Here is a 26075-nt window from a genome sequence, read left to right as displayed (position 1 = left end):
TGGATAACATGAGCTCAAGCAACCTCATCACTATTTGACACAGATATTGAATGAAGTGCAAGCGGTGGGATCTACGGCACTGAAGCGAAGCACAATTCCCGCGAAGCTCGGACGCCGTCACATGCCTTGTTGGACAACACGAGCTCAGGCAACCTCAACACTATTTGACAGAGATATTGAATGAAGTGCAAGCGGTGGGATCTACGACACTGAAGTGAAGCACAATTCCCGCGAAGCTCGGACGCCGTCCGATGTCCTTGTTTACTTTTTTTGTCCATGTTTACTTCCCCCCCAGGTCCGAGTTCACTCTATGAGAGAGTGGTTTTGGCTTGGGGACAAACAATCCCATGTGAGCGCGTGGTTAGAGTGTCGGGCTACCAAATACGAGATCTTGAGTTCGAGTCTCTGATCTAGAGGGATCGCGGATCAACGCGCTGACTTTTTTCCCGACCGTCCCTGCTCCTCGAGATTCCCAACCGCCCTGGTGTCATTAAGACCCCATGTTAGATAGTGTTGTGGCTCAGGAAGCAAGTAACGCAGACGACACTAGGCAAGGAGTCGCAACATCTCATTGGCCCTGCTCGGCTGACTGGAAGAGGTAGTCCTTGAACTATCTTAGGCTGGGTTCAGACTGAACCGGCGGAAGAAACAACCTTCCTAAATGTGCGGCCGCCTAGTGTGAACAGTGTGGAGGCTGTCCCACTCTCTCCCAATCCCGCTTCAAGAATCAAGACTAACCTTGTCTAAAGTAAGTTTGTCAGCGAAAAACCTCCGACCCCGTTGAGCTCCAAGTCGCAGGAGATGGAGGAGGCTCAGTTGTTGGAGAAGGTGCATAGCTCGGTGATGCGGGCATCTCAGGACCTGCAAGAAGTGTCGAAGCCGGTCTTGGGCTATGACTTTGCGCAGGGGGTGGACTATGAGCGCCTCTTCGACTCCTTTCTTTCCACCGGTTTCCAAGCTTCCCATTTGGGCCAGGCCATTGCTCTCGTCAACCAGATGGTACAGTTGGATGCTATTTTCCTACATGTTTTTGGAATTTTGCGTATCGTTTCCCAGCTAGCCCATTGTCGCTTTGACTATCACAGCTAGATTGGAGGCTGTCTCACGAACCCATGGATGCAAACTGCAGCGATGAGCACAAAGATCCCTGTTTTAGAGCGAATGCTAAGTGCAAAGTTTTTCTGGGTTTCACCTCAAACATGATCTCTTCAGGAGTCCGAGAAACCATTTGCTTTCTTGCCAAGAACAAGATGGTAGGCTTGAAGCGGTAGCTATGTCAAGGCACTTCCACCCTTTTTTCCAGCTGTGACATGCTTGCTCTTGTTGATGGCAGTTCAACTTTTTAGGTTGATGTGATTGTCACTACTGCTGGAGGTATCGAAGAGGACCTTATTAAGTGCCTTGCTCCATCTTTTCTTGGAAAATTCAATCTACCTGGAGCACAGCTGCGGTCAAATGGTTTGAATAGAATAGGAAATTTGCTGGTGCCAAATGAGAATTATTGCAAGTTTGAGGACTGGATATTACCTATTTTGGATCAGCTTTTGTTGGAGCAAAAGAATCAGGTATGAGCTACTCAAATGTTCAGAGGGCACCTAGATGGAAAGAGATTGCGAGCCACATACTAGAGGCACTTGACGATGTTAGTGGGGATGGCGTAGTATATAGTCAATACTATGCATGATGGAGCTGATGGCCATATTGTCTTGTACCATGAGTTTAGACCTTGCACTTTTCTTTAACGGTGAATCTGGGCTTATCTTGGATTCATCTAGGTATATGCATTTTGATTGGGTCAGCAAAATCTTTGACATCTTTTTTTTTGTTGCTACTTTCAATGTTATTTATTTTTCCATCGCATCTGACATGCCTCTTTTTATTAATATTGATACAATGTTTTGATTAGGGAATTTTATGGACACCATCCAAAGTCGTTGCTAGGCTTGGCAAGGAAATAAACAATCCTTCTTCTTACCTTTATTGGGCACAACAGGTAACATGCAACCTTTTGGATTGTAAAGAAGTGCTAGATTAAACTAAACAATGAGCCCCTCAAGAGTCACATGAATACTTTTTTATGTATCTTTGTGCTCCGCAGTGAGTAAGAGTCCGTTATTGGTTGTTAATTGCAACTTGTGTGGAAAGCGTGACTATGCATGCAAAGCAAAGGCAAGGATATGCATGGGCTGTTTTGGATTAGCCTCCCCTCTCGCCCAGTCCTAGATATCCCATGCTGCAACTTTTTTGAAGGACAATCCTATGCATTAGTGGAGTGCTTCATCGGCAAAACCTCACTATCCATGAGCATGGGAAGGATTTAGAACAAATTTTGTCCTCGGGTACCTCACACCTCTTTCTGAAATTCAACCACTTGCAAATTAGGGCAACCTCAAGGTATCTTCAAGGACACTTTGGAAGACTATAATCCAAGGTTCTGGGATGTGTACTGACCGGTTTCTTGCTATAGGAACCTAAACCTTTGAAGATTGGTATGCGGCTTACACTTTTGGTTTACATTGATAGCTATAGGAATATTGCTTGTCCAAGCAAGTCACCACTATGCAGGAGCGTGTGGACCATGCAGCGGTTGTTCTTTGTTAGAGGAGCCCAATGCGAAAGCGTAGATGTGGGACACACTCGCGATAGTAGACAAATACGAGAGAGAGAGAGAGAGAGAGAGAGAGAGAGAGAGAGAGAGAGAGAGAGAGACCAAGCTTGAGATTGCTCCAATTAATTCTAACCTGATGGATACAAAGTGATAGTCCGAGGGGCCCTTCTATACTCCCACAAAAAGTTGCTTGACCAAGTCCAAATAAATAATTTCAAATGCATAAAGTAAATATCTAAATAATTAAGCTAAAAACTGCGCCTATCTATTTAGATATTTTGCTAATTCTTTCTATCTTTTGTGGTGCGTATGCCCTATCAACTACCTCATTTTTATGATAAATTTTTTCGATTTAATGCTTCTTTTAGTGGTAGGCTTCATTATGGTTGAGTCTGCCCTCGATCTTTAGAGTCATGACTGAAACTTAATTCGCTTAACTTTGTGTTGATGTATGCTCATGTGTGTGTCTGTGTGTATTGTGTTTGGGAGCATACCACTATTGGACACTGACGACGTTAGTGGGGATATCGTGGTATTCAATCAATACTATGCATGATAGAGCTGATGGGTGTATTGTCAAGTGAGCGCATTTATATGAGATGCATCTCTTTGAACACCCCTCTGTAGCTCATAGTGGCCCCTCTGCAGCTCATAGTGTACAGAAGTTGATGAAGTAGTTGAAGTTGATGAAGTAGTTGAAGCAGAAGCAGACACTGCAGCACTGGCCAATTACTGGATACACCTCAAAGAACGCAATTGTCGACCATTCTTCAAACAATTTGTCATTGGTGTCTACATCGATTGATACATCAATGCTCGTGGACACCTCCCTAGCCAAGACTCCACTTTGAGGAACAGTGAATGCATCCTGTTTCTTTGTTACTCAAACAATGAACACATCTTGCTTCGAGCAATTGGATAGTGAGAATCATGAACACATCATGTCCATGCCATCCAAAATGGGCTCACGGACACATTACGGTTGCAATTTCTCAAGCTCTTTTTCAATCCTATATCAACACTTTGCCCAAGTACTCAAGCCAGTTGTTTGTCCAAAGAATCGTCAACACACAATGCTCAAGGAACTCGGTTGGAGCAGTAGGATGGCCCCTCTTCCTCTCACGTACCGGAATCTAGCAAAAGCTTGTGAGGGATTATGATGTCGGAGCGTGCAATGGAAGGAGAGAGGAAATAGATTGTATGGGGACGGGCAACATGTGCCTACGGAAAAGAACAGACCGAACATTTAAGCACTTCAAATAACATTTGAAATGAAAGGCATTCGTGACGCATGGAACGAGGAGTGGCGGAATTCCACCCCAAGAGAGCATTGGCCCCAAACCTTGGCTCCCCTTTCGGTATTTTTTTATATTGCTTGAACTTAGTACAACAGCGTGCTAGAGAATGAGCCCTTGGCTCATATTTAAAGGTCCTTGGCCATGAAAAGCAGTTACGTGAAAAGCTCTAAACTCAAAAGCATCTGGCCTAAAAAACCAGCGCTAAAAGCTGCCCAATGAAAATCACGAAAATTCGTACAAGTGTCACGTCAGTATAGTCAACGCAAAATCCGAAAATCCATACAGGTACCACGTTAGCACAGTCAGCGCGAAACTGGGCGTTCGTACTCGCCTGCCACGCTATCAACTGCTACGCAATAGCGTGTGTGTGGTCCTGCTTTATTCAATCCCTTTAGGTGTAAGGATTCTAGGTGCTAATCCTTAATTAAGTACTTAAAGTCATGATTAAGACTTAAGAAACTTGAACTAAACTCAGAAACAAGACTCAGAAGACTCTGTGTTTGATTCATTGAATGACTGCTTGAAATTGAGTACCATAGGCTCCTTATATAGGAGACGAAGAGACACAAATGAAAAGACACTTCTCTTGGTGAAGAGACATGACTTTAGACGTAAAGACACATCCTGTCGGTGAAGAGCTACAACCATTGGGCGAAGAGTCGCACCCGTAGAGCGAAGGGGTGTGATCAGTCCGCGAAGGAGTGTGGCTTTTGGTGAAGAGACATGCCTGTTGGGCTAAGGGGTGTGACCATTCAAGGGTAGGGGTCCTCCTTGGCATGGCAGTTCGCGTATCTGCAACTAGGAGTGTATGTAATACTGCAACATAGTCACAATCGTGAAATTCCCTCCCTCTTTAAATAAAACCCAAGGTAGTTGTAGAAACTCCGGGAGAAGGATATGTATTGTTGTTGTGCTTCTACATTTAAAGCTCTTTCTGTTAAGTCCCATGTCATGGCATTGTTATTGACCATGACTATTTTGCCAAACTGAAAACTGATCATATCTGCAACTTGATAAGTGTCTTTGTCAAAGTCTTTTGTAACTTGGAGCTTTGTCCAAGAAAAGATTAAATCTGTATCTGCTTCGAGTGAAATTATTGGTAAACTGACTTGAGTTTTCTTTTGACTGATGACCACTGGTTGGAAATGTGTAAGGTATTTCATTGGTTTGTCTGGAACAGTAAAATCCTCCTGAAGGGATGTTGTAGACTGAGAGAGAGTAGTGTTTGGAGGTATATCCATCTGTAAAGGTTTATCAATAGAACAAGTCGTGTTTAAAGATTCATTTGCAGCGACTAAAGTCGTGCTGCAAGAGTCTCCATTTGATTTATCCTTTGCACCTCTGAAGGCAAGGATTGGAGTCTTCAAGCTTGAAAACTATCATTCACCACTGCATTTGGTATCTGTTTAGAGACAAAGACTATATTCTGCAAGGGCGGTGGCGAGGCGAACTTTCTTACCTGGATCACGGCCAAAGAAGGGGTTATGTGCTTGTTGGTTGTCACATAAGAGCTGGAATCTTCTGAATCTTCAGCTTTCTCAGCGGGTATTAAAGCTTCCAATTGAGAAGGGGGGAGGTCGAGGGAGTTGTTGCTGTCACAAGACGGGCACCACGTGCCAATAGAAAAGAACAGACTGAACAGACTTTTAGCACTTCAATAACAACTGAACTGAAAGAGAGACGACACGGAGTGGCGGAATTTCACCCCAGAGAGTATTGGCTCCAAACCTTGGCGCCCCTTTCGGTATTTCTTTATATTGCATCAACATAGTACAAGCCAGAACTCCAGACTCTGCACCTTCTCCAAGAAGCATGCCAGAGAATGAGCCCTAACCTCATGTTTTAAAGGCCCTTGGCCTAAAAAGCACTTACAGTGAAAAGCCCTCAAACTCAAAAGCATCTGGTCCAAAAGCAAAGCCAAAAAGCTGCTAGCGTAAATCACAGAAATCTGTACAGGTGCCACGTCACCAGCCAGCGCAAAACGCGGAAATCCGTACAGCTTGCCACGTCATCATGCCAACGCAATTTTTGGAAATCTGCCACGTCTTTTTTTTTTTGGTTGCTTTTTGCGTGTGTGCGGGTCCTGTTTTATTTTAATCCTTTTGTCACTTGGGGCCCCATCGGACGAAGTCCCCATAAGTTGGGAGGACTTCTTCTGTTACTTGTTCTTCTTAGGGTTTAGGCCCCTCGACTGGCTTCTGTAAGTTGGCTCCATTCTTTAGGCTTTGACACGTCAGCAGTTTGTTACAGTTGCCTCTTAGACCTGTGAAGGATCCTCTTGCACAAGGAAAGGATCAATAAATCTTTAACTTTACCACCATCATACAAGAAAGACTTAAATGTAGGGCATGGCTCGCGAGGGGGAACTTGTCCAATGTCGCAGCATTCACGATCGAGTACTCGACTAGGGTCGGATATATGTGCCACTAAGTAAGCCCATGTTGATATTGCTGATGATCCTTTGGAAGCTTCATATTTCTGCTTCTGTTGGTTGATGATTCCGATAAGAAGTAGGTTGCTTAGCACTGTAGCATTTCTAAGAATATTCATGCTGAGACTTTTGCTGCTCGCACAAAGGTACTTTGTGTCCAATTGTCTCTGAGAAACCATGCTTTGGGTGAGAAAATTTGAGTTCCGAAGGATTTTGTTTGAGTGGTTCTTCTTGGTCGACCATTGAAGCGTCCGAAGAAGATGGTAGAGAAGTAGCTTGTGTAGTCTGAGAAGCAACTGGGTAACTCCGAGAAGAGATTTGGATCTGCATTTGATCCAAGCGAGTGTGAATCGATGTGAGGCTTGTGGAAAGTGCTGCCATTTGCTCTTTGAGGATTGCTATCGGGTCCTCGGGCCTTCTCTGTCCTGAGATGTCGGCATGTTTGCTCCTCAAAGAGAATAACGAGGAGAATAGAAATTGGAACACGTGCATGAGCAAGTTCTGGACGTTGGGGAATCCGGAATTATGATCACTTTTGGTTCGTGTGCTGGTTGCGGCTCCGGCTCCGGCTCCGAAGTATCGGGAGTGAAAATTATTTCGGATGCCAGGAGAGGGTGCGCCGGCCAGACTGCTTTGGGAATCTCGTCTATGTATCAGATGTACGGGAAATCTGCCCACTGATGCTCATTGGCCGTAGCAAGTGCGTGAACCCGGCACAGAATTGGAGTTGCCAGGGACCAGAATTGCCAGCATTGGAATGTGGGGGAGGGGGGCAGCGTGCTGCCCCCCTCAAACGCTGGCTGCTCGTCATTCTTGTGTTTATGCAAGTTAAATTGAAAGGGTCCTTTCACATGGGGTAAAAATCATGGAGGTTGGCTGGCCACTTAAATGGAACTCATTAGGCTGATTTTTTTAGTTATATCGTAAGTGACTTATGCTGGCCAAAATCGCGTGCGAAATCTGGAGCGCTGCCGAATTACGTACAGCTGTGGCTACTCATTGAAGGGGCACGCGTGAGCGAAGAGGCATGGCTAGAGGGTATCACGGAAGAGGTACCTCCAAGGGGCACAAGCGACGGGTTTTCTTGATGAGAGTATATTCACAACAAAATTCGCAGAGGCAGCCAGCGAAATGCAACCTAGCGATTCAGCCAGCCTGGGTCGACACCAAAGGGCAAGGGAGCATGCAAGGGGGAATTTGTGGCCACCAGTCGATCAAATCAGCGATCAAAGGGTGCGTGCGTGTCTGGTAGAGGTTGCGGGAGAGGGTTACATCAGGGGGTTAAACACCGGCACCGCAATCTGCAATCCATTTTTCTTCTTCTTCCATGCAACTCCCGGAAGGAGGGTCCGATCATATACCACATGCCAGAAACTTCAAGTTGCTATGGGAAGTCCAAGGAAAGGGACAATTGAGGCTTCTAAGGAACTATATGTTTGATGACAAAGAACCAAAGAATTGCACCAACCATGATATAGAATGATGAACTGCAAACTGTATCTAGAGGAACTTCATCGGAACTGAGAGTGAAATTGTAACCGATCTTCAATTATCTAGAACACCACCCGAGAGATTTATCACCCCACTCTTAAGGTGATTCGGGAATAAACATCAGCAAAAAGGAACACACATCAATATTGAGACTGCAGCTAATACTGCAAGATCAAAAGATCTGCACCCCAAGGTCTGGAAGTGAAGAACAAGGTGCTATCGAAAGCCACCAACTAGATTGGCAACCGTGTCTGCTGCACATGGAGCCACTTAAACCGAAGGAAGCAGCCTGTGCAAACTGACTCCCAAGCTAGCTCCACATCCCTCTCTGAAGGAAGAACACCTGAACCATGGATAACTGTCATAACTCTCCAACAGACTTTGCTTGTGTACAAAGGGAGGTGAATCCTAAAGGAAAATGTACCTGTGGAACGTGGAACCAAATCTGGGAGAACCAAGAAGACTGTGTACCCTCTTCAAAGAATGCCGGCTAATTGTAATCGGTTTCTAGTCCGATAAGGACCACTATCCACTTGTATGAAAGATAACACGCCAGCCTAAGGATAAGGGAAGTAGGCGTGTCGTCACTCGTGTATGGTATAGTTTCCGGGGATCAATCTGTAAGACGAGGCATAGGAACTACTGCTTGGGTGCACTGGAAAGAGCAACCGTCACACCACAAATCCGAAAGACGATCAATCTGGAAGACTAGGCATAGGAACTACCGCTTGGATGCACTGGGAAGAACAACCGTCACATCACAAATCCGAAAGACGAGGCAATCAGCGAAATGGCTAAGAAAAACATCCGCCAAGAGAATAACTGCATTGTGGGCTCAAGCACACCATCCAAAATTGCAAGAAATGGGTAAGGAAACCAAGGACTAGAAGACACCGTGTATGGTACTCCGCTAAACGGAGTACCGAAAGTCGACTGAAGATAATAACCTGGAAGCCTCCTTTGAAAGAGAAGTATCCTCAAAAGTACGCTCTGAGGTAACAACTGACTCAACCCCACATCGGAACAGAGCAAACCTTGTCACTCAAGGCTCAAGAGCTGAGGCTTACAACTCGCCCCACAATAGGAAGTTTCCCTCCCGGTCAATCCTGGGAAAAGAGAATGAGTACCACAAGAAAGAAATCTGAGACAACCTGGAGCAAAACTGCTTCCTCTGTAATTGAATAGCAAAAGCTTGAATCTCAAGGAACTCGAGACTCAAAGAGAATCACACCATCGGTAAACTTGAATTGCTAAGAATAGGAAGACCTGAAAGGTCATCACCTAAGGATCATGTTTGTAAAAAAAGCCATCGGGGTCCAAAAAGAACCTATGTCACAAAGCGATGACGCGGCGGACAGCAGAAACCCTAATTTCTGCCAAAAACCCTAATTTTCGAAAATCGCGGAGGCTGATTTTTTTTTTTTTTGATTATAAAATTTATAAAATGATGAGCGACGCAATTTTTGCTTTTTCTCTACGCAATGAGAAAGAGAGAGAGAATGCTTTTGCTTTCTAGTTTTGACTCTCTGTGAGAGAGAGAGAGAGAGAGAGCAATTGCTTTTGATTTGAAGCTTTTGGGGCTCTGCTTTTGGGCATCCCTTGTAACCTTTAAATTAGTGGTGAGGGCCTCACTTCTCGGAGCATCTGGACGCAGAGTCTGAGAGTGAATCGCGACCCACTCTCTTGTACTTTGAACTGATTAATATAAAAAGAAATACCGAAAGGGGCTCTAGTCTTTGGGGCCAATATCTCTAGGCACGGAACCCCGTCGGGCCAGTGCAAATCTATTGTGACCTGTGAATTGTTTTGAAGTGGTTATTTGGTGCTGTCATGGTTGATTCTTGACTTGGAGTGTCCAAGTCTGTTACAGTGGTATTAGAGCACGGCCGATTTCTCTTCTACGGGAAATACGATCCCAATTTTTGTTTCTGCGACACCTATGGCTTCACGCAAGGATCGGTCGACTCCCTCTGCATTTGGAGATGCGGGCTGGGATCACAACGAAGATTCAGACAGAGATTATGGCCCGCCTCGGCCTACTCAGGCGGAGCAAAGAGAGATGAAGCGTCGTCAATTGATCGGCGATGCAACAAAGATGATGCTCAGTTTTGCGAAGGATCCGAAATTGGCAAAATATATGAGCGAGACTTCTTTTCAGGAAGGGCATGCACAGTGATAGAAAACCACTACACCACCACTGAAACCCGCTCTCAAGAAACCTTCTGATCACAAACAGTATACAGAGAAGGAATTACAAGAGGTGGTGGATGCACGGATTGCTCAGCTTTTTGACGTGCAAAAGAAAGCCAAAAAGCACAACAAAAAGCAGAAGAAAAGCACCGACTTCCCGGGATATTTGGGTCGTCAGTCGACTTTTGACAAGGCAAAGAAACGGAAGAAGCGTGTTCGATTTGAAGGAGTACCCAATTCTTCTTCTTCTTCTTCTTCATGTGACAGTTTTTCTAGCTCTTCAGATTCGAGCGAAGAAGACAAAAAAGGTAAAAAGCGAAGCAAGAAACAAAGCTTCGGAAAGGGCAAGAAAAAGGCAAAGAAGGCTACATGCGCCCAGAGACTGACAGTTCTATTGAGGACTCGTCTACAGACAGCTCAGATTCCGATGACGGAAACTTTTAGCGAACAAGAAGAATTTTTATAAAGCTAACCAGTATGACTTTCTCGAAGATAAAAGCAAGAAAGTCCGAGAGTTTAAGGAATGTGGCCACTCGATCAAGTTTGATACGTTTTCAGGATACTCAGATGCTTCGAAGGCTGTCTTTTATACAGCAGTTTGACATCGCTTTCGCGGGAGGACGCTATTCAGAGCACTCCAAGATTCGGAGAGCTGCCTCTTACTTTAAGGGGAATGCTCGTACTTGGTGGTCCACGCTTCTTTTAAACAAGACTGTGCCAGTTAAATGGCTGAAATTTAAGCAGCTTTTTATTTCTTCTTGGTTGACGCAAGAATATGAACGAGATGTACAAGCCGCTTGGAACCATCTTCGGATGACTAAGAAAGATACAATCAATGCTTACTGTGAAAGATTCTGGAGCTCTTTTCTACTCGCCTCTTCATTCAAGAAGATCTCGTTCAGAGAACAGATTGAGCCGTTTACCTTGGGTCTACTTGCAGAGATCCGAGATCACTGCTTGGAACAGAAGTCAGCTTCTATTTAGGAGTTGATGAGTCATGCGAAGCGGGGCTTTGCCATTCACTCTGGTAGTCTGACCTACCCCACAAATGAGGCCATGACACAACGAGCCGAACAGACTTCTGGGAATGAAAGTAGAAAGAAAAAGAGCAACCGAGAGAAAAAGGATGCACGACCCAAGCTTACTCCTGAGGAGAGAGCTCGCTTCATCAGAGAGGGAAAGTGCTTTGGATGCGGGGAACATGGACATATCTCCGCGAAGTGCCCTAAAAAGGCACAGAAAGAACAGAATGATAAAGACGACGATAGGCCTGAGAGTTCGAGAGCAGCTGAGGAACGTGGCAGAAAAAGCAGATAGAAAAGCAGAATTGGTACCACATGGCGTGGGACCTGCACCGAATCTAATGAATGAAAGTACAAACTTTGCCGCTTTTGGGGCAAAGTGAAGGAATAGGAAGCTCTTTTGAAGGAGCCAAGGCCAACTTCTTTTCACTTGGAATTGGTGGCTTGATTTGGAATTACGCCCGACAGACTGACGCCACAGACGAAGGTACTTGACTGGCACCCGGATGGGATGTTGCCATTACACCGAGCATTGGCAAACTTCGTTTGCAATGACGGGTGTTCAGGGCACGCGAGTGACGTTCTACTCAGGATCCCTTGGTACCACAAGAACTACGCCGTGGTTGACTACCGGGCCGAGAAAGCGACTTTGATAAATGAAGGGCTTAGAGATTGTACTTGATGAACTTCAGTTTCTTACTCATTCTTTTGGGAGAGAACTGAACGATGGATAAATCAAAAGAACGCCAAGATTTTTCTCCACTCATGCCGATTGCTTGTTAGAGGGCCTGAAGACCAAACCATTGATCTGATACCTGGAAGCACACCACCGAACCGGCCACCTTACCGTGTGAGTCGAGTACAGAATGAAAAGATTATGAACCCAATGAAAGACCTCTTTGAAAAGGGTCTTGTCCAGCATAGTACTTCACCGTATTGCTCTCCACTGTTGTTGGATTTGAAGAAAGACGGATCTTGGAGAATGTGCATCGATTATAGTGCTCTCAACAAAATCACCATCAAGAACAGATTTCCGATTCCTAGGATCGATGATATACTCGACAGGTTACAGGGATCCTTGTGCTTTAGCAGGATTCACTTGAAGAGTGGATATCATCATATCCGAAGCGCGGCGGGAGACGTCTACAAGACGGCCTTTCGGACGACTTTTGGGTTATTTGAAATTTTTTGGTGATGCCTTTTGGTTTAACCAATGCTCCTGCGACATTTAACCGGATGATGGATAGGATTTTTTGAGAGCACAGGCTATTTGTTGACACTTTCTTTGATGATTTCATTGTTTTCTCCAAGAATGAAGCAGACCATAGAGATCATATGCTTCAGAGACGGGGACACTTTGTCTCGGCAATAAGAGTGCAAATGGATCTGGCCAAGATAAACACTATCTGTGATTGTTCCGATTTGAAGAATGTCCATGAAGTTGAAAGCTTCTTGGGACTGTGTTCGTACTACAGACGGTTCATTCGAAAGTTTGCAGAGGTTGCTTCCCCTTTGTATATCTTGATACAGAAAGGAGTCCCTTTCTCGTGGGGATCCACAGAGGTGACTGCCTTTCAGACATTGAAAGAGAAATTGACTACAGGACCATATTTGACTCTGCCGGACTTGCAGGAGTCATTTGAAGTATTTTGTGATGCTTATGGTTGTAGTCTGGGTGTGGTCTTGATGCAAGAAGGCCATGTCATTGCTAACGAGAGCCGATTGTTCTCTAGGCCGGAGATGACAGCACAGATTTATGAGAAAGAGCTTTTGGTGGTTATTCATGCTCTTACTCAGTGGCGGCATTACCTACTCGGAGCGGATTTTACTGTCTTTACAGACCATCAGAGTTTGCGCTACTTCTTGCCACAGAAGCAGCTTTTGGAAAAGCAGATGCGGTGGGCGAACATCTTGTCACAGTTTCACTTCCAGATTGTCCATGTGCAGGGACAAAAGAATGTGGTGGAAGATGCTTTGTCTCGGAAGCCGTTGGTTCTGGCTATTTCCGCGATACATCATAGGAGCTTCGAGGATATGGTCGATCAGTATGCCACATATACAGATTTTGTAGATATTTTCATACGGATACGGGATGGGGAGACAGTAACTGGATACTCCCTTCGGGAAGGCTACTTGATGAGAAAGACTATGTTGTGCGTTACACAGCCGTTGCGGAAAAAGGTTATGACTGAATGCCACTGTCCACCTTGTACTGGTCACCGCGGCATTGCTACCACCATGAAGGGGTAGAGAGATACTTCTTTTGGTCGAGACTCCAAAAGGATGTGGAAGAGTTTGTGCGCAGTATGCCAGAAGGTCACGTTTGACAGGCATAAGAGACAAGAATTGTTACAGCCTTTACCCATACCCACCTGCCCCTAGGAAAATATTGAAATGGATTTCATTTTTGATCTCTCGAGAACACAGAATGATCACGATGATTTTCCAATTACATGGCACGTATGAGACGATTGTCTCCGACAGAGACCCCAGATTTATGAGTTTGTTTTGGAAGGCAATTTGGGAGAACATTGGCACGCGGTTGCAGTTCTCGTCATCGTTCCACTTGCAGACTGACGGGCAATCTGAGATTGCCAATTCAGTGGTTTATTGTGAAACTTTACCTCGATGTTTTGGTTTAGCATAGTCTACTCCAAACGGAACCCAGAAATTCAGCTTGGCTGAAGATCTGGTGTAGTGGGATGCACAAGAGGGGAGTTACTCCGCTCCTTTGTCAATAGATGCCTTGATTTTGATACTAAAGTCACTAATGTCTCTTTGAGCTTCAGGGATACTGAGAGCTGACAGTATTCTGCTGGATGACTTTATGAAATGGAATTCTTGATAATGATACTGATTTGTTCTTGACTTCTTTTGAGTGCAGGAACTGATAGACGAAATGACTGCAGCATTTTGGTCTGATTGATCTCGAATAGACATGGTTGCAATAGGGGTAGTCAATCGGACATCGATGAGGTTCCGATTGGACCTAGATGTGATTGCTAGCTACGTTGCCGATAAATCATGGTCTAAGATCCGAATGAATGTTGAATGTCATGTGATGTCCTGTGATGTCTGGTGATGTCCTGTGATGTCGTGTGATGTGACTGTCGATTTTGTACATGTGCTAGATGTGTGTTCCTAGTACGTGGTACTAATAGTCAGTGTCTGCTAAGACGGTTTATGGCTTTTGTCGGTTTTGTAGGCGTAATTGCGGTCGATTACAATGCTTTCAAGAGGGGGGTATGTCACAAAGCGATGACGTGGCGGACAACAGAAACCCTAATTTTTGCCAGAAACCCTAATTTCCGAAAATCGCGGAGGTTGAGAAATTTTTTTTATTTTAAAAAGAATAAAGAAAATAAAAAATGATGAGCGACGCAAATTTTACTTTTTCTCTACGCAATGAGAAAGAGAGAGAATGCTTTTGCTTTCTAGTTTTGACTCTTTGTGAGAGAGAGAGAGAGAGCAATTGCTTTTGATTTGAAGCTTTTGGGGCTCTGCTTTTGGGCATCCCTTGTAACCTTTAAATTAATGGTGAGGGCCTCACTTCTCGGAGCATCTGGACGCAGAGTTTAAGAGTGAATCCCGACCCACTCTCTTGTACTTTGAACTGATTAATATAAAAGGAAATACCGAAAGGGGCGCCAGTCTTTGGGGCCAATATCTCTAGGCACGGAACTCCACCGAGCGAGTGCAAATCTATTGTGATCTATGAATTGTTTTGAAGTGGTTATTTGGTGCTGTCACGGTTGATTCTTGACTTGGAGTGTCCAAGTCTGTTACAACCTAGCTACTCAAGCAAACTCCTTGAGATCAAACCAAATGTCCTCCACTTCTCTGTATCTGCCAAGATCAAACTTGTAGGTACAGCCCGATACAATCAGAGTGAAAGGGAACGGTCAGAACGGGCCTATGCCGTTCTAAGAACGCGTTCTTGTAGGAGTCGGCTGGTTGGAGCGGAGACGGTGGCGGAACGACGTTCCGTTCAGAAGCAAAACCGGAACGCGGGCCGGAACGGGCGGAACGGTTGACGGTGGGAATGACAGAATTTTGAAATTCAAATTTATGGCCGATTAAAAAAAAAAGGCCGTTTAGGGTGGCGTTTTCGGACGCTTGGGAGAGGGGGTGAGGGGCTTAATACCTATATAAGGGTATGTTTGCCTTCTCTAAACCTCATCTCTCTCCACTTCTCAAGCCTCAAGGGCCAAGGTCGATAACCGTCAATGGTGGCTTGCGGCTTCTTGAAGTTCTCGTGCTCAAGGCTCAAGCTTCACTCGCTCAAGCTTCACTCGCTCAAGCTTCACATGCTCTAGCCTCTAGCCTCGACCCTCTCCATCAAGCTCTCTCCGCATCCCTTGGCAAGGCTCATTGCTCAAGCCTTCAAAGTATATTCAAGGCTCAAGCTTCAAGGCTTCAAGGCTCAAGCTTCCTCTCTCTCTCTCTCTCTCTCTCTCTCTCTCTCTCATCATCATGGCCCTAACTTCCGCATCAAGTGAACGCGTGCCCTTGGGTGCGAAGAAGAAGGACGAAGCTTCACGGTGGGATGAAGTGCATTCCCGAGTGTTGGGAAAGGCCGGTGGTGCCCGTGCATGGAAGTTTAAACTATGCGGCTTCGAATGGCAATCCGGCACAACCAAAGTCCGTGCTCACCTCCTTAAGCTAGAGGGACAACAAGTAGCAATATGCAAGGCCGTCAACGAGCAACGGTTAAAGGAATTTGAAGCCAAGGATGTTGCCATCAAAGCCAACAAAGAAGAGAAAGAAGCAGCAAGGCCTAAGCGTTCCGCAATCGACCCCAACAACTTGGTTTTTCCCTCTTCTACACCTTCTTTATCGGTTGGTGGTGATAGCAATGTGGCAACGACAGAGACGGCGGCGACATCATTTCGATCGGTATTTTCAATGCCTAATACTACTCCGGTCCTCACTTCCAAATCTCACCAACGCATCTTACATACCACTTGGGATCCAAAAAGGAAGGAGGATGTGGATGCAAGTGTTGCACGCTTTTTCTATCACGATCACATTGCCTTTATAAAGGCTCGGTAAGACTTACTATCACTTTCAATTTTTCATACAATCAATCATTTCGATTCTCATTTTCATCTAAATAGTAAATACTAATACCTCTTGTGTACAATGTCTAGGTTGGAGTACTTCAAGACCATGTGCACGAGGATTGGAGAGTATGGGGCACGTTACGTGCCACCCTCTTCCGAGGCCCTCCGTACTACTCTACTCGATAGAGAGAAGGCCGTTGTGGAGATGGCAACCCTCAACATGAAGAGGCAATGGACGAAGTATGGCGTGACCCTCATTGCGGATGGATGGAGCGACACTACGAGGAGGTCCATCCATGGCATTGTTTCCTATTACAAAGGGGAGATGTATTTTGCCCACTCCCATGACGCCACGGAGACAAGAAAATCAGCAGATGTCCTTGCGGGTGAGTGGGCCTCTGTCGTAGAGACCATTGGGTCGGACCTTGTGGTAGGTCTGGTCACCGATGGGGAGGCATCAAACAGGGCAGCCGTAGCTATTTTGGAAGGCACTTATCCTCCAATCACGGTGTCTTTTTGCATGGCACATTGCCTTAACAACCTCTTGAAGGATTTCTGCAAACTACCTTGGATAGAGTCTCTCATTGTATCCACGTCCAAGGTGGTTGCTTTCATCAACAACCACAACATACTTCGAGCCAAGTTCTTGAAGCGGTCGGGAGGCAAAGTGCTTCTAAAGTATTGTGAGACCTGCTTCGCCTACAACTATCTAATGGTGAGCCGCTTTGTAGAGTGTCAAAGTGCAGTGCGGCAGCTCTTCATCAGTACAGAGTTTGCTCAGACTATCCATGCAAGCACAGTCGCAGGGATCATCTGGACAGGGAAGGTGGAGGATCCTGAGTTCTGGGAGAAAGAGTATTGACAAAATGGTGAAACCAGTGATCCACTTTCTTAGAGTGATGGATGGTATGCAACCTTGCATTGGCAAGGTCTATGAAGCAATGGATCGCATGGTCGAGGCCCTTGAAGAGTATGAGCGGGACCCAAATAGGCTCGAAGAAATCAAAGAGCTTTGTAGTAGCATGTAGAATGCCTATAGTTCACCTCTTCATGGTGCAGCTTTTGTGTTGGACCCAGAGTTCCAGGGTGCACGGCAGAGCATGATTCGAAGGTAAACACACATTGGAACACCATCTTGAAGAAGCTTCACCCTGAACGTGACGTGCAACGCAAGATAAAGGATCTGCTTGCATTTTATAGGGATATGCGAGGATCATTTGGGCCAGCCGATGCCCAAATTGATCGCACCAAGATTTCCTTAGTCTTGTGGTGGCAAGAAAATGGTTCAGATGGTCCCGATCTTCAGCGACTTGTTGTCCGCATTTTGAGCCAAGCGGTTAGCTCCTCTTACTTGGAGCAATTGTGGAGTGTATATAGCCACATTGCATCTAGAAAGAGAAACTGACTTGGAGTGGAGAAAGCAAATGACCTTGTTTTTGTCAGTGCAAACTTAAGAATGCTTTGCAAGTCCTCATCCAAAGTGACAGATCCCTTTCTACAGTGGGAGATGGAGGCAGAGGCATAGGTGCTTGGAGAGGCAGGAGGATCTACGCATGAGGATGAGCCTATGCAGGAGAATTGGGATGATATTCACGACGTCTAGGACTCCACTACAAATTGGGAGGTGGGATGCTCTTCTGTCCCTACTTAGAGGTGAACTTCAAGCATGAGTCATGACTCATTGCTCATTGGTTTTTGATATTTGTTTCCTTTGTGGCCGCCGGCTTTGCCCCCTTTTTGTATTGCACTACCATATGAGTGATCGAGTCTTGACATGTCACCTATTGACTCTTACAGTTGTTATTTAGCACTCTTAGCCTCTACATGTCTTTTTGTAGCGCCTTGGCTGGCCTTGTAAGCCATCTTTATAATCTATGATCTATCATCTTTTTGCTCCAAGCTTTTGTGTGGAGTCTGGACTCTATTCTTCAACTTTGAGTTAATGTTCTTTCTATGAAGAATGAAGATGCTTTTGTGAAGGATGATTCCAATTCATGTACTGTGTATTGCGCAATCGTGTGTAAGCTTTAAGACTCAAGAATCATTGCAGAGCATGCCTAATAGGATTCTACTTTGACTAATAGGTGTGTATGGCTCTCTACTAACATATAGGTTAAATCCAACCTAATTCAAGCATATTTTAAACTTACCGTTCTGGCCCCCGTTCCCGTTCCACCTTTTTTGGGGGGCGGGGGGGCGTTCCGGAAACGTTCCGGAGGCCCTCGTTCCCGTTCCCGTTCTCGGTTCCCATTCCGGGTAACTTTAACTTTGAATACAATATGCCAAATTGCATATAGACTTGGAAGAGTACATATACTCCCTCTGTTGTAACTTGCTTCCTTAAAATCTTCATAAAAAATTGTCCTTTGTACTTGTGATGAAGAGAATATACCTACAATTGAACTGTGCAATCAATATCCAATACACAACATGACACCAATGCTCAAAAGTAAGAGTAAAGGAACCGGCTTGGGGAACAAGCCCGTGAGGAACGCTCTGGGATTGATTTGTAACATGTCGGAAAACCGGGCAAAAGACTGCAAGGGAAGAACCTGATATAGTAGCCAGCTGTGGCCAAATCTGCACGTCACAAGACGGGTACCACGTGCCAATAGAAAAGAATAGATAAACAAACTTTTAGCACTTCAGTAACAAATGAACTGAAAGAGAGACGACACGCGACACGGAGTGGCGGAATTGCACCCCAGAGAGTATTGGCCCCAAACCTTGGCGTCTTTTTCGGTATTTCTTTATATTGCATCAACACAATACAAGTCGATACTCCAAACTCTGCACCTTCTCTAAGAAACATGTCAGAGAATGAGCCCTAACCTCATATTTAAAGACCCTTGGCCTGAAAAGCAGTTTACATGAAAAGCCTTCAAACTCAATAGCTTTTGGTCCAAAAAACGATGCCAAAAGTTGCCAGCGTAAATCACGGAAATCCGTCAGCATGCCATGTCATCAGCTAGCGCAAAACGCGGAAATCCGTACAACTTGCCACGTCATCATGTCAGCGTAATTTTCGAAATTCTGCCACGTCATTGGTTTGTGTGTGTGTGCGCGGGTCCTGCTTTATTTTAATCCTTTGTCACTTGGGGCCCCATCAGACAGGGTCCCCATAAGTTGGTAGGACTTCTTCTTCTGTTACTTGTTCTTCTTAGGGTTTAGGCCCCTCGGCCAGTATCTACAAGTTGGCTCCATTCTTTAGGGCTTTGACACGTTAGCAGTTTGTGACAACACACCTAAAGAAGGGCTGCCCCCAAGGTTGGAGCTCTCCAAAGGGATGTATGGAAGAAGCATCCAAATGTTTCTGGTTGCGGGAGTAGGAACTAGATGTCCCCACCAACTGTTGACACTACGTGTAAACCTGTCATCCAAAGGATCTAGACAAGGTTGCTATCAATCATCAAGAAAAACTTCCCGAAGAAGGTTGCAAAGCTGTTCCAAAATTGGTGTCGACTAGCTCACAAGGAGCGTATACTGTCCCACAACTGGTATTGTCAAGCTCACAAGAGTGCAAAGAAGTGAACAAATCTGTAGGGCCACACTACCACCGGGGAAAGGAGAGAACATGGAGAAAGGAAGGGTCCACACTCCAACAAAACCTCTTCGAACTGTTGTCACTGTTGGCTAAGGGTCTGGCACCACATGCTCCAGCTCTAAACCTCATCCAAGGAAGTCGGATGATCAAACAAGAAGTGGTTCTGGAGATAGAAATATCCCCCTCTGCTTGTCAAAGCCAACAGATGCACTGGAACATGCACGTTAACTGTTGCATATCGGATGAACGAGGGCTAACTGAAGCCGAAACTGGAACATCCATCCTTAGATGGACAATGTAAAATCAAAGAACATCCTTTGCTCTAAGAAGGGAAGAGATCCCCCTTTTGTCATCCATAATCTACGATCTAGTACAAAACTGCAAGGGAATCATCAACCTGCTACTCAACGGATAGGTAGCTCCATCGACAATTCAAAGAAATATGTGCATTTGCAAAGGCACAACAAAACTACCAATCCATCTCCTCAAAGAAAACACAACCATAGAAATCTGCCCCAAAAATGGTGAAGAGGATCCTACTGCTGTCCGAACACTTCTCTCTGAAGAAGAAGCTAGAAATGAATAGCTCCCCCTCTGGATTCAACAACCGTATACTTGCTCCCCTTGCGGGAAGGCACGGTAACATGACTCCATGTGGGAAGAAACCAAAGCAATCCAGCATTGCTACACATCTTGAAGCCTTCATCGGGTCTCCTTCGGTGAAGAGAGGTCGAGGTAATCAAGGGTAAAGACGTGGAAGTCGTAGATGAGGATCCAAGGCCTCCACATACCCAAATCTGCCCCAAACTTGGAGAAAATCAGGGAAAAAAACAACAAGCTTCTCTTCTCTCAATCATGTCTAAAACCATTGGATCAGCCACATCCGAGCATCCAGGTGGTTGTATCAGCATAGGGCTCTGATACCGTGTCAAAGGTGGCGACGGAAGATGCAATGAAGACGAGCTGGTTCGTGATATGGTGGGTACCTCGAATCCGATCTAAAACACCTGCAACGCCAAACACATGAACAAGGCATACCTGTGGAGAAGAGAGATCACTGAGAGAGAGAGAGAGAGAGAGAGAGAGAGAGAGAGAGAGAGAGAGAGAGAGAGAGAGAGAGAGAGAGAGAGAGAGAGAGAGAGAGAGAGATCTGGGAAAGGCTCTCCATGTTGATAACAATCTGCTTTGACAAGTGACCAAGGGTGTTCCGGCATATAGGTGACATGCCAATGGATAGACCCGAGGTGCACACAATTGCCAACTGGTCCTACACACAAGATCACTGACACGGCCACAACATGGGCTGGGCTCCCCAACACTGATCCATCTCCTGGCAAAGGAAGAATTGGAGAGAGAGAGAGAACTGGATCTTTGTTCTGCTAGGCCAACACAAAAGGATAGTGCTACGTCTTTGACTGAGATGCCCACGGGACGAGCTGCTGTGAGAGGCACAAGGAGGGAAAGATCTGCTGCCCAAGTCTCTCCTAGCAAGGGATCGCTACCACAAGGATACTGCCTGTCAAAGTCGACGATGCGGAAGCGTAGAGACCAAGGGGAGAAAGCACAAGAGAGAGGGAGAGAGAGTCTCCTGAATCAACCAACCTTGGCAATGAATAACTGATGTGTACAATACAATGGGGGTTGAGGGTTGCTTATATAGAACCCCAGTAAATTGCCCTACCCAGACTTCGACAAATAAGTAAATTAAATATCTAAAAGCCAAACTAAATAATGGGATCACATTGGGCAGTTCACTTGACATGCCAAAACTCTAACACCCTCTCTGTAACAAACTTGGAGACCCCAAGTCAAGATTCTACTGCGACACAACAGAGATTCACTTCAAAACAGTTCACGATTCACACTTGACTCGACACGGCCAGGCTTAGTTCCGTGCCTAGAGATATTGGCCCCAAAGACTGGCGCCCCTTTCGGTATTTCTTTTTGTATTAATCTGTGTTCAAAGTACAAGAGAGTGGGTAGGTGCTCACTCTCAGACTTTGCGTCTAGACGCTCTGAGAAGTGAGGCCCTGCCATTTATCGATACAAGGGATGCCCAAAAGCAGAGCCATACAAGCAGTAAGTGAAAAGCTTCTCCAAGATAAAGCACTTATCCCAAAACTGTCCAAAAATCAGCCAGCGTTGAAAAGCAGGTTTCCGTACAACTGCCACGTCAGCCTGTCAGCGGATTTTACAGGATGTCCGTATTGTACTGCCACGTCAGCATGTCAGCGGATTTTACGCCGGAAAATCCGGAACTGTGGTATGCTGCGTTTGTTCAGTCTGCCATGTGTACAATGTGTCCCCGGGGTCTGCTGCAACGCCACCCATTTGTGAACCCCCCCCCCCCCCCCCCCTCCTCTTGAAAGCATTGGAATCGCCCTCGATTACGCTTGCAAAACAGAGGCCATAAACTATCTTAGTAGACACTGACTATTAGTATCGACACACTAGGAACAACACGTCTAGCACATGTACCAATCGACAATCACATCACAGGACATCATAGGATATCACTTGATATCACATGACAAATCACATTCAAAATTCATTCCAAATCTTAGACCATGATTAATCGGCAACATATTTAGCAATTGCATCTGGATCTAGTCGGGACCTCACAGATGCCCGATTAACTAATCCATATTGCAATCATGTCTATAGAGATTTATGAGAACGAAGTGCTGCAGTCACGTCGTTTATTAGTTTCTGCACTTAAACAAGTCAAGTACAAATCAATTAGTATCATTTTCATTATCGGGAATTCCAGTTCATAAAATCATATAACAGAGTACTGTCAGCTGGCTCAGCAGTATCCCTGAAACCCAAAGGGACATAAGTGACTCTATATCGAAATATCGGGTTAATCTGTTGACAAAGGAGCGGAGTGACTCCCCTCTCGTGCAAGCTCGCTGCACTAGATTCGCCCATCTGAAGTAGACTATGCTAAACCGAATGCTTCAAGGTAAAGTTCCACAATCTGAGGAGTATCTGCTAGGTCCTCCTCCTCCATTCACTTCGCATCTAATGCGGGATAGTTCTTGAATTTAACCAAGAACCGCCTCATCACTTTACATTTAATCTTTCTATCTTTATGTGCCAATATCTGTTTTGGAACGAGGATGTCCTCTCTTTTCTCCACTTCGGGTTGCTCAGTTGGCTTCCCATCATCGGGCACATCGCCTTTAAAAGGCTTCAAGAGACTCACATTAAAAGCATTGTGAATTCTCCAAGTATCGGGCAGCTTCAGACTAAAGGAGACATCATTTATCTTTTCTTTTATCTGGAAAGGTCCATAGTATCTCATGCTAAGCTTTGGAAAAAGCCGCTTCTTTCCCTTTTTCTTTCTAAGGCGTGCCTTCTCAAAACGTAAGAGCACCCAATCGTCTTCCTTTAATTTCAAATCGCGATGGTGTTGATGTGCTGCCATCTTGTGTCTTTCTTGAGATTTCTCTAAAGCCTCCCGGACCTTGGCAAAAGAAGTGTCCAAGTTCCTCGTATATTGGTCACCTTTAATAATCTTATCTTTTGTGCTTAGCAAGGGTAGCACCTTCAATAATCTCAAATGGCGCCTTCCTCGTCGAAGAGTGGATCGTGTTATTGTAGGCAAATTCCACGAAGGGCAAAAGCTTTTCCCATTGAGTCTTTTAATCCGAAATGGAAGACTTCAATAAATCCAGTACGACTGAATTTGCAATCTTAGATTGCCCATTTGTGTGCGGGTGGAAAGATGACGAGAACTGCAATAGCGTGCCAATGTTCTCCCAAATAGCCTTCCAAAACAAACTCGTGAATCAAGGATCTTTGTTAGAGACAATTGTCTCAGACATGCCATGTAATCTGAATATCTGGGCAATATACAGTCTCGCTACATGATCCGGCTTGACTGTTTTCTTCACTGGAATGAAATGAGCTTGCTTGCTAAATCTGTCAATAACAGTCCAGATACCATCGTGTCCACTCTGTGTCTTTGGGAGATCAAATATGAAATCCATAGCAATACTTTCCCAGGGGCGGGTGGGAATGGGTAAAGGCTGTAACAATCCCTGTGCTTTATGCCTGTCAAACTTGACCTTCTGGCATACCAAGCAACTGCGTATAAAGTCGTCCACGTCCTTTAGTCTCGGCCAAAAGAAGTATCGCTCCACACCTTTCAAGGTGGTGTCAATACCGCGGTGACTTGTAAACGGTGGACAATGGCATTCGGTTAGAACCTTTTCCCTCAACGGCTGTGTAACGCACACCATCGTTTTCTTCATCAAGTAGCCATCCCGAATGGAATATCCCGCTACTACCTCCCCATTCTGTATTCGACTGTATACATCTGCAAAATTTGGATTTTTGGCATACCGATTGACCATGTCCTCGAAGCTTCTATGATGAATCGCAAAAATAGCAAAGACCAACGGCTTCCGGGTCAAAGCATCTGCCACCAAGTTCTTCTGTCCCTGCACATGGATAATCTGGAAGTGAAACTGTGACAAGATGTTAGTCCACCGCATCTGCTTTTTCGATAGCTGCTTCTGTGACAAGAAGTAGCGTAAACTCTGATGATCAGTGAAGACCGTAAAATCGGCTCCGAGTAGGTAATGTTGCCACTGAGTAAGAGCATGGATAACCGCCAAAAGCTCTTTCTCATATATCTGTGCTGTCAATTCCGGCCTTGAAAACAATCGGCTCTCATAGGCAATGACATGGCCTTCTTGCATTAAGACCGCACCCAGACTATGACCACAAGCATCACAATATACTTTGAATGACTTTTGCAAATTCGGCAAAGTCAAGACTGGTTATGTAGTCAATTTCTCTTTCAAAGTCTGAAAGGCAGTCACCTTGTGGGTCCCCACGAAAAAGAGACTCCTTTCTGTGTCAAGATATGCAAAGGGGAAGCAACTTCCGCAAACTTTCTAATGAACCGCCGGTAGTAAGAACATTAGCCCAAGAAGCTTCTAACTTCATGGACATTCTTCAAATCGGGCCAATCACGTATAGTCTCAATCTTGGCCCGGTCCATCTGCACTCCTGCTGCTAAGACGATGTGTCCCAAAAAGTGTATCTCTGATAAGAAAAATTCACTCTTCTTTACATTAATCACACGAACTTGTGATCTCGCAATGCCCGAAAGACCTGCAGCAGCAGATGTTCTCTATGTTCTGCCTCATCCTTGGAGAAGACTATAATGTCATCAAAGAAAGTGCCAACAAAAGTTCTGTACTCTCTAAAAATCCTGTCCACCATTCGGTTAAAAGTCGCTGGAGCATTGGTAAGCCCAAAAGGCATCACCAAAAACTTGAATAAACCGAAGGTCATCCGAAAAGCTGTCTTGTAAACATCTCCCAGTGCGATTCGGATCTGATGATATCCGCTTTTCAAATCGATCTTGCTGAAACAAGAGGATCCCTGTAGTTGGTCTAGAATATCATCGATCCTAGGATCGGAAATCTGTTCTTGATGGTGATTTTGTTGAGAGCTCTATAGTCAATGCACATTCTCCAAGATCTGTCTTTCTTCAAAACCAACAACACCGGAGAGTAGTAAGGTGGAGTACTCGGCTAGATAAGACCCTTTTCCAAGAGGTCTTTCGCTTGGTTCATAATCTCTTCATTTTGGGCTCGGCTCACACGATAAGGTGGCCGGTTCGGTGGTGTGCTTCCATGTAGTAGATTAATGGTATGATCCTCAGGACGAGCTGGTGGCAACTTGCCTGGCAGGCCCTCAGAAAAGCAATCGGCATGAGTGTGGAGAAAACTTTTGTGTTCTTTTTCTAGATCAGACATATTTGTCCTATGACATCATTCAACTCTTTCAAAAAGATCGAGTAAACAAACAGACTGGACTTCATTAATTTTGAAACGGCCGAAGCCGATACAATAGGGACAGACCCGTCCTTAAGTTTCACATCAAGTACAATGGTTCGGTCCTTTTCTGTAGTCAAAGTCGCTTTTCTCACCCGATAGTCAACCACGGCGTTGTTCTTATGGTACCAGGGAATTCCCAGGAGGACATCACAACCTTCCAAGGGCATTATATAGCAGTCCTCGTGCCCAAAATACCCTTGACAATGCAACCGAAGTTTGCCAATGACAGGTGTAATGGCTACGTCCCTGCTGGGTGCCGCTAGAATTGCCCGTGCTTGTGGCCCCATCCGATCGGGTGTAATCTCGAGCCCCGCCGCCAATTTAGGTGAAATGAAGTTGGCCTTGGCTCTTCCATCAAAGAAAATCAGGGATTCTTGATCTTTCACTTTGCCCGAAGCTCGACGTAGTTCTGTAGTTTCATTAATCGTGCTTGGGTCAGTACTAGTACCCATGCAATCTGGAACTAGTCTTGCTTTCATCTTGCCTTTTCGTCCATGTTCCTCAGGTGCTCTTGAACTCTCCGGCCTGTCGTCATTCTGTTCTTGCCGTGCCTTTTTAGGGCACTTCGCG

The 26075-nt window shown here is 45.3% G+C and overlaps 1 protein-coding gene across 1 annotated transcript in view; it reads left to right on the top strand.

Moving 5' to 3' along the window:
- Positions 1-715: 715 nt before the first annotated feature.
- Positions 716-26075, top strand: part of DHS (deoxyhypusine synthase) — a 32266-nt gene continuing 6906 nt past the window's right edge. The window contains exons 1-4 of the mRNA XM_086523755.1: positions 716-999; positions 1086-1253; positions 1347-1565; positions 1907-1993. Coding sequence (XP_086379881.1) covers positions 802-999; positions 1086-1253; positions 1347-1565; positions 1907-1993 — 672 coding nt within the window. The 5' untranslated portion in view covers positions 716-801. The remainder of the gene's footprint in view (positions 1000-1085; positions 1254-1346; positions 1566-1906; positions 1994-26075) is intronic.

This window comes from Adiantum capillus-veneris, chromosome 1 (genome assembly GCF_014529385.1).
Source record: "Adiantum capillus-veneris isolate H3 chromosome 1, ASM1452938v2, whole genome shotgun sequence".
Classification (NCBI taxonomy): Eukaryota; Viridiplantae; Streptophyta; class Polypodiopsida; order Polypodiales; family Pteridaceae; genus Adiantum; species Adiantum capillus-veneris.
Note: the sequence above shows the minus strand (reverse complement) of the source record. Positions and strands in the feature narration are given on the sequence as shown.